The sequence below is a fragment of the Diorhabda carinulata genome, chromosome 12 (assembly GCF_026250575.1).
Source record: "Diorhabda carinulata isolate Delta chromosome 12, icDioCari1.1, whole genome shotgun sequence".
Taxonomy (NCBI): Eukaryota; Metazoa; Arthropoda; class Insecta; order Coleoptera; family Chrysomelidae; genus Diorhabda; species Diorhabda carinulata.
The window spans coordinates 1,873,130-1,882,457 of NC_079471.1; the positions used below are offsets into that span (position 1 = coordinate 1,873,130).

At 29.3% G+C, this 9,328-nt stretch overlaps 2 protein-coding genes and 1 long non-coding RNA gene across 4 annotated transcripts; 2 read left to right on the forward strand and 1 right to left on the reverse strand.

The window, feature by feature from the left end:
* Positions 1 to 22: 22 nt before the first annotated feature.
* Positions 23 to 3,206, forward strand: LOC130900303 (serine/threonine-protein kinase RIO3-like). Its single transcript, XM_057810823.1, has 6 exons — positions 23 to 684; positions 807 to 1,071; positions 1,134 to 1,300; positions 1,416 to 1,783; positions 1,848 to 2,027; positions 2,626 to 3,206. Exons 1-6 carry the CDS (start codon positions 339 to 341, stop codon positions 2,920 to 2,922), a joined length of 1,623 nt encoding a protein of 540 aa, XP_057666806.1. The 5' UTR covers positions 23 to 338; the 3' UTR covers positions 2,923 to 3,206.
* Positions 3,171 to 4,387, reverse strand: LOC130900305 (uncharacterized). Its single transcript, XR_009060155.1, has 2 exons — positions 4,174 to 4,387; positions 3,171 to 3,704 (listed from the first exon to the last, which is right to left on the reverse strand). It is a non-coding gene; the product is annotated as an uncharacterized LOC130900305 (long non-coding RNA).
* Positions 4,388 to 4,575: 188 nt separating this feature from the next.
* LOC130900092 (serine/threonine-protein kinase RIO3-like) lies at positions 4,576 to 9,117 on the forward strand. 2 transcript variants are annotated; one of them, XM_057810436.1, is made up of 6 exons: positions 4,576 to 5,005; positions 5,453 to 5,576; positions 5,693 to 5,832; positions 6,823 to 7,238; positions 7,572 to 7,751; positions 8,614 to 9,117. In XM_057810436.1, the coding sequence occupies exons 1-6, from the start codon at positions 4,783 to 4,785 to the stop codon at positions 8,695 to 8,697; spliced, it is 1,167 nt and encodes a 388-aa protein (XP_057666419.1). In that variant the 5' UTR covers positions 4,576 to 4,782; the 3' UTR covers positions 8,698 to 9,117. The 2 variants fall into 2 exon arrangements, with proteins under 2 accessions (XP_057666419.1, XP_057666418.1); XM_057810435.1 differs by having other exon boundaries at positions 4,686 to 5,005; positions 7,572 to 9,117.
* Positions 9,118 to 9,328: the final 211 nt, after the last annotated feature.

Consider the following 9,328-nt stretch of genomic DNA (forward strand, 5'->3'; position numbering starts at 1 on the left):
TTTTTGTTATTACGGAATATTTGGATTTTTATGTTTCACGCATCTTTTGTAATCTCTTTTTTAATCATAAAATAATTTCCTCTTTAAAGTATTTAAATTTAATCAGAAGCTATGGTTGTCTCGATATTTTATATGCTTTTAATACTTAACAAATAATAGCTGGAAAAGCGATGAATTACAAAAAACGAAGAAGTAAAAAATTTCTCAGTATACCTGTCAAAACGACCTTTCGTATTATTGCACAACATTACTAAAACTCGTACTAATTATAATTAAAGCAGCTTGCATTAAGGCTTTGTCTACAGTTAAACTTAAGTTACTTAAATAAATAAAACAATATGTCTTGTCCCTGGGCAAAAATTGAGAAACCAGAACCAATAAATTTAGAAGAAATTATATCAGAAGAAGTTGCACGAGAACTTCAAGCTAAAGAAGAAAAAAAGTTTAAATCCCAAATTGAGGGTACGGGAAATTTTATAATCACCAAAGAATCTGAAGATTTACCTCTTAATGATTTGAGTCTTACTTCAAATGGTACTGAGAACGATGAGATGATTGCAAGGACACTGCAAATGCAATGGGATAAGGAATACGATGAACATTTGAAAAGAACGGAAGAAAAGTTCAATGGTGCTTCTAAAGTTTCAATATCGTTCGAAAATTATCGTAGGTGTCCTCTTGTGGGTAAGAATATTTATTAAATAGAATGATTATCATATTTAATACTTTTGATTTTATAACCTTATACTTAAGGTTTATAATTTAAGTTTCTATTATACCCTTATACTTTTCTAATGTATTCTTAGATTGTTCAAGTGATTCTGAGAAAGAAGAAATCGTAGATATAAGAGATAGAAAAGATTGGGATAGATTTGATGCTGTAAAAAGAGAATTTGATTCAATACCACAATGCGGTTATAAAATAAAATCAGATGGAAAAATGGTAACCAAACATGACGGCGTGATGAGTGGAAGGAAAAATGCTTGCAAACTATTATCATTTCCACCAGAATTCCAAACAGGAGACGGAGAAAACTTTGATTTGAAGTTATCAAACAAAGTTTTCAATAGGTAACAGCGCTTAAACTTATTATTGTTGTATTTGAATGAAGTATATTATTTTTTAATTTCAGTTTGAAAATGCACTCTAAACATGAACAAGCTAGACGACGCAAATTCCACGACAAAAAAGAGGATCAAGCCACTGCTACATTTGGTTTTGATCAACCTACTCGTCTCATACTTCTTAAAATGATTAACAATCAACTTTTGAGTGAAATTAATGGGGTCATTAGTATAGGTAATAATTTTTATACAAAAACGCAATCAAATTAATGTAAATTTGACTTTTATGTAAACTAAAAGTGTGATTCTTTTAAGACACACTTCAAATTTCATTGTTCAAACAATTCCAGGTAAAGAAGCAGTTATTCTACACGCCAACTTCGATCCTCTCTTTCCGTTTGATTCAAAAGATTGTGTGATCAAAGTTTTCAAAACCACTCTTTGTGAATACAAACAACGTGATCAGTATATAAGTAATGATCACAGGTTTAAAGATAGGATAGGGAAACAAACTGCTAAAAAGACAGTCCACATTTGGGCTGAAAAAGAAATGGCAAATTTGATGAGATTAGAAAAAGCAGGAATTCCATGTCCTAGAGTTGTTAAGCTGAAGAAACATGTATTGGTTATGTCTTTTATTGGGGAAAACGGTCGAGCTGCACCAAAATTGAAAGACACCTTAATGCAACCTGCTGATTACATTATTGCCTATGATCAGGTAATGTATCTCTTATTTCTAAAACATCCTGATCAACCCTCCTATATATTATTAAATATTTTAGGTGGTTCAAGGAATGAAAAAGTTGTTTGACGAAGCAAATTTAATACATGGTGATTTATCAGAATATAACATCCTATGGCATGAAGATCAGTGTTATTTTATCGATGTTAGCCAAGCTGTGGAACAGTGTGATGAAAGCGCTTTCAGTTTACTCCATAGAGACTGTAGAAATGTTACTAATGCAAGTATTATGTTTAAATTCCATGCTTTGATCTATTTATAATATTTAATAATTCACTGGGAGGCATACATACATCAGCCAAATTTTTGGGATATAGTTCCAAAATGGAGACTTGCATTGGCCAAGGTTGGTTTTCCACTGCAAATCTGTTTTGGAGACACTGGGAGGCATAAAAGTCAATGTAAAATGTATTCATTGAACATCAGGTGCCATACAAGATGTTAGAATAAATAAAACTCAATGTATCCCAGTCATACTCACTTTGATTCCAAATGGGATCGTTCTCATACATACATCAGCAAAATTTGTGGGATATAGTTCTAAAATGGAACTTGCATTGAGCATAGTTGGTTTTCCACAACAAATCTATTTGTTTTGGGATCTTTATAGATGTTTATAAAATACTTATTACCAGCTCCTCAGATACAAAATGTATAAAACTAAACTTACATCAATTTCAAATTGCATACATCTACCATAGTTCATGTTCCTTATTGAATATACAATTATCTCATTTTGTAAGTTTTGTTTATTAGAAAAAAATAAACCAAAAATCGAAAAACTCTTGTATAATTGGTTTTTTTATTACTTTTTTCAGTTTTTCACGAAAAAAGGTGTACCAGAGGTACTATCACCCGAAGACCTATTCAAATCTATAAGTGGTTGTGATTTCAGCGAACAAATTGCTCTGTCTAAAATGAAAGAATCGTTTAAAGTGAAACCTCACCTATTGGATAAACCTGGAATTGAATTTAAATACAATTTTGACACTGCCTGGGAACAATCACAACTTGGAGTTATCCCTCCAGTCCATTCCGTTACACAAGAACTTGATTTGAACGTTAACAAAGTGATACAGGAAGATACAATTTTAGTTGAATCGCCCAAAGCATAATTTTTTGGAATGAAAACTTGAATCGGTACTAATATATACAGGAACAGGATCAAAATTTATAAATTTTTTTTAACTAGTAATTTTTTGTTATAAAAGGAATTAAAGGTGCAGAATGAAGTTTTTTTTCAATTATTTCTTTCAAAGTAATAATTTTACAATTTGCTGTTTATCTTTTCAAGTGACTGACTTGTTGAAATATTTTTGTGATGTTTTTATCCTTTATTTATTAATTGTAAATAAAATAAACGTATTTCAAATGGGTTTAATAAATATTTTTATCAATATTGTGATGTTCTTATTTATATAAACTGTATTAGATAACAAAATGGGTGTGATAAATTTATATACCCATTATTGGCGTAAAGCCATGGGTTCTTGGCTTCTTAACAGGTTTTGCCTAGATCTTGGGGTTGGAAGTCACGGGTGTTTTGGAGGTGGAGACAACTTAATGAACTGAGCAATTTTGGCTCCCTTCTCCTTATTTTTCTCTGCACCACTGATGCTGCGACATTTGAGACAGGCCTTGTCAAAAGATTAGTCTGGGCTTCGGTTGAAACTGATGCTTTGAGGGTAGTGGATTCTGTGGTACCTGTTTGCTCAGAGTCCTTGGGGTGAAAATTATTATTTGTCAGTCCTTGGTACCATATAGCGCTGAGCCCCCTCAACAACGGCTACTTGAGGGGACATATTTATGATGCTAGAGATGTTATGACTAGGAAGGGCCATAATATCTTGATAGTCATCTTTTGAAAATAAGCAGTAGCGGTTATTACTGAAAAATCCTTCAAAGATTAAAGTTGTAAGCAATAACAAAACAGTTCACATTAGATTCACCCTATTTAAGCAAATGCAATAAAAGAATTGGGTTTGTTGCTGATGTGTTAGAAGGGTTTTCCACTAATAAATACCCTGAACGTGAAAAATCTGGGATAAATGAATGATCATATAATATTTAATGAGTAAATTCAAGATGTATAGTGTTAACTAATTTGATTCACCTTATTTGCTCCTGGTTACTGTTTTTCTCATGTTTCTAGTTTTGAATCAATTTTTAATGATTATGTGATGTTGTAATCCAAGATATTTCGAAATTCTCTAATAGTTTTTTAAATATTCTTTCATATAACACCCTATTGAAAAAACAAATAACATAATACTAATACCAATTGGGTTAAAAATTATGATAGTTATATTATTAGGACAAAGAAATGAAGAAAGTGACTCATATAGCTACTAAATCTCGATACTTACACGCTTGATAAATTGCTTAATTCGTACGATAGGCAGTGAGTCACCTTTTTCAACTTATTTTTCCTAGTATATCAAGTGAATGTTTTGCAAAATTTCTGTGCAAAACAATTTCATGCGCTTTTTTCTAACTGCTGAATAGAATTTTGTGGATATACAATAAATAAATAATTACAATTATTATTATAGACTTCAGAATCTCTTAATATAAAACATGACGTAAACCAACTGATAGTGTTTATGTATTTCTTCCCAATATCGATACATTATTAGTATCGATACTAGCATTTCATAATTATATATCGATAGTTATGTTTAGTATTTTGTCCACTAAATTAGGATTTTACAATTTTACATGTTCTTAAAATAAAAATATTAACAATTTATCAAAATATTACAACAAACAAATAGACGAATAGATATTATTAACTAACACTATTAAGAATGCTTTGAAGAGCGCACCCAGTGAAAATCGATGATTTTGATTATAATCGATGAATTGAAATATATCTATCACTAAATATTGCACAATATTAAACCATAACATAAAAGTATATATATAAGCAGTTGAGATAAATTTTAACACAATACAATAGGCGTATTACATACAAGATGTCGTGTCCGTGGGCAAAAATTGAAACCCCACAACCACCGAAATTAAAAGAAATTATGTCGGAAGAAGCTGCAAAGGAAATTCAAAAAAAGAAAGAAAAAAACCTGGAAAGTAAAAACGAAAATTCTGTTAATGCGGCAAATTGTACTGAGGATTATTTAGTAAGTGTAAATGAGAGTCAAATGGAATTTGAAGATGATGTATCTTCACGGCTAGTGGAAGGTAGGAAGATATTGTATTTAAACATTTTGTTATATATCCTTAAATATTAAAAAATTGTATTGTATTGTATTTTTATTATACGGGAATGAGGATAATTAACATGTTTTTGTATTTTGGCAATCTGCGATAAAGTGAAGTACCTATTTTTTCTCATATCATAAGATAAGTAAATAATTCACTGCATCAGCATTTGGATTGAATATTTTTATAGCACGCGTATTTATCGACTTTGTAATTTATATTTGCGCTTTTGTTATTTGATAAATATTTAATATATAATTATTTTATTAGGCGATACAATAAAATAAGATTGTAACTCTTATTCAATATACTTTTAACTTTCGAAATCTTATTATTGTTTTATGTTTAAATACAATCTCAATATAAATTTAATAAATGAATGTCCAATTTTACTCAGTATGAAAAACGTTTTTTTACTACTTCTAGATAATGTAAACAATTGCATTGAAGAGGATTTATTAGAAATCAACAATATAAATAACTGGAATACGTATGATAGTTTAGACGATATATTAGCATCAAAACCACAATGCAATGATGTTGTAGTGAGGTAAGAAAAATTATATCAAACTTAATATGATAAAACCTCAATGTCGCATATAATTTACTTACTTAACCAGTTCTTATATCCTGCAAATATTTATAGTAGCATATTTTATGTTACAGTTTAAAAAAAGAAGCTAAACTTTATGATTGCTATGGTAAAAGGTTTGATCATATTTTCACCAATCCTAATTCACGTGTACTACTAGCTAATATGATTGAGAGCCAACTAATATTAAGAATTAATGAAGTTATTAATATAGGTAAGGTCATCATTTTTCTTATATTGACTACTTGTTCAATATGTAAAAGCTAATCGCTACCACTACATCAACAGTCTTTATTACTTCATCTGACATGCTTTAAAGTTCTTATTTTTGAATATTCTGTTGATAAATAGTAGGTTCAGTTACTAAGGTTGCAGATTGCAGGTTTTCAAATTTGGTGCAAAAAGTATTTCTTCAATTCTACCATCACATAATAGTTGTGAATTTTATTGTAACAATTTGGATTAATTTTTTGTAATATTTCATTGTCAGTCAGTCCAAATATTATGATTTTAGTTTTTTAGAGAAAATCTGTTTAAATTGATTGGTAAAAATTGATATAGACTGAAATAGGTCAAAAGTCAATTTTTACTTGTTTTTTGAACTGATTTTATATCAAAATAGACCTAAAATCAAGTAGATTCATCACGAAAAGCATGAAAAGGTTTAAGAAGTAGAAAATATTATGATTTATAAACACCTTGTTTTCTAATTGTAGATGAGTGACCACTACCAGACAGATCATATGCTTAAACCATCATGGTTGATTTTCTTCTATATATTGTTGTGCAGGTTTTGTATTGATGTGATCTAATCTAGTTTTGATTTCAATTTTCCAAAGGAATCACATTTCCATGGTTCATATCTTTTTCCTGTCTCTTTCAGTCGTCCATATTTCGGAACCATATGTTAGTTCTACTTTTATCTCTTTATTTCCCCTTCATAACTACTTCATCTCTTTATTTTTCCTCTTTCCTCTTTTAATCTCTTTCTTGACTTTGTTTTTTAAGTTTTAATTCTACCATGCTGCTTTTTTCTGCTAAACTATTTACCACTATCTCTTTTGGCAATCTTTATGTATCGAAATTTTCTCATATTTCCAATCCTTTTCCTTTTTTTCTCCTCCTATATCTCCAGTTCGGTTCTGTTCAAAATTTTTTGAGTATCACAATTAATAGTAAACATAATGAATTTTGATAATTTCAGGAAAACAGACTGTCATATTACAAGCAGATCCCAACTTTTCGTTTGAATCAAACTTATGGAAGGAATGTGTCATAAAAGTTTTTCAACCTTGTTCTGAACCTTACGACAAAGAAGATTGGCAATTCTATAAAAACCCATACAAATACTATTTATATATCCTTAGTCGATATTGCTTACATAGACCGTCAAAGCATATAAAATTCGATCCTAGGATAGTGAGCTCTGAAAATAAATTAGCCAAACTGGAATATATTAATCTAAGAAAATTATACAAAGCTAAAGTTCCTTGTCCCAAAGTTGTTATTTTGAAGTATCACATAATGGTTATGTCATTTATTGGAGAAAAAGGCATACCTGCACCCACATTGAAAAATGCTACAATGACACTAGATGATTATGTTATCGCTTATGAACAGGTAATATATTCATTTTGGTATTATATATTTTTTATACATTCAATCAAAGTAGATTTTGTCATAATTCGTGGTAGATTTTTCCAAAAAACCTTTGTAACTTTTTAATTCAATAGTATCGATGAAATGAATTCCTCTCCACATTCAACTAAAGTAAATTTTGCCAGAATTTGAAGTAATTTTTCTAGAATTCAAAGTAGATTTTGCCAGGAATTTTTTTGATAACATTTTAATGCAATAGTATCAGTTTTGCATGCATCGTCTAGCACTTTAAACATTTATTGTGAATTGGTAATAATTTTAATCTGCCTTTCTGTCTTACTTGATATATTTTAGGTAATTAGAGGAATGAAATTGATGTTTAATGAAGCCCAGGTAATACATGCCGATTTATCAGAAAATAAAATTTTATGGCATAAAGGTCAATGCTATTTCATCGATTTAATTAAAGCTGTAGGACGGAGGCATGATTATGCAATGTATTTCCTTCATAAAGACTGTAGCACAATTACTAAAGTAAGTATTATAAAAAAAATTAACAATATGAATTTTTTGTTTCTTTTCTTTAAAATTCCATGTATAAAGCTGCATATAATTTTAACATTCAGTTTACGGAATATAACAATGAAGATATATGAAAATATGGTATAAAATATGAACTATGGATGAAATGGAACTTGACAGATCTCTACAATAATTGAAAAGAAAATCAGATACAAAGATAATTGATTAATTTAACAAAAATAAATAAAATGAACCACTTCAGATATAAGAAGATATTGAATTTGAAAATTTCAATAATCCATGCTAGAAAATTCTAAAATAGGACTATGCTATAGTGGAAAGTAATAGAAAGAATACTATCTAAATAAGAAGACCTAGTGGAAAATGTTATATAACTTACGAACATAACAGTGGAAACTCTATACAATGATTTAGATCCAATCCAAACAAAATAATAGGCATTTTAGTATATATTTATACACATTAACCCTAATGCCAAGGGTACGAGCGCACTAAACCAATTGAAAAACGACAGGGTATAGGAAAAATTACAGAATGGAGGCCAGGAAGACCAAAAAATAGTGATAAGTAAAGTATGTGACTGGAACAAATATATGCAGGACAGAAAGAATAGTCGATGCTGCAAAAACATGTATTAAGCTGACCTTGTTAAGTTTTGAGCTCAATAAGTCATATATGCCACTGTATGTCTGCTTCTTGTATGTATAATGGCAAACTGATACAAAAACTTACCATAAAATTCCAGCATTCACAGATTTTTAAAAATATGTTTATACATTTATACCGTTTAGTTTTAATATATCAATCGAACTGCAGTTTTTTTTTTCAATTTATTTGAATTACAATTTTTCAGTTTTTTATGAAGAAAGGAGTACAAAAAGTTTTCTCACCCGAAGAACTATTTGAATATATAACCGGCTTTGAATGGGAAGAATAAATTTACAAATCTCTACCTGGGGATGAAGTTGTACTTTTTAATTTTCGGACTGCCTGCAATAATCATGATTAAAACTTTATATTACAACGTTATCGACATAATGGGATTTGAATACGAAATCTGTGATTAAAGACACTAAGCAAAGAGATTAGAGCAAATTAGAGACTATGATGTACTAACATGAACCATCGGAGATATGTATCGACAATAAAATCGATCAGCTTCACGTTTTCCAAAATAGATTTATTAAATGGCCGAGAAAGTAATTTTCTTTCTTGAAAAGTTTGTTTTCAAAATATAGAGCTGGTAATTGTTTTATAATTAAAGTTACTGACCTGTTAATGTATTGTGATTTTATTGGAAGTATTATTGTGATTTTATATTTATTATTTAATACTAAATAAATAATATTTGAAGTAATTTATCGGTAGTCATTTTAAACATAACAAGTCATTTCTAATTACTGTAACACAAAAGCTTCTTTCATAGAATCTTTCAATCTAGTGGTACCAGTAGTAAGTAGTAGTATCGTGCAGAAAATTAGCAATAATCCTAATGAAACTTCCTAATAATGTTTATTTATAATGGAACATTGTTAATTTTCTAAAAATTGTGAGACATTTCTGTGGAT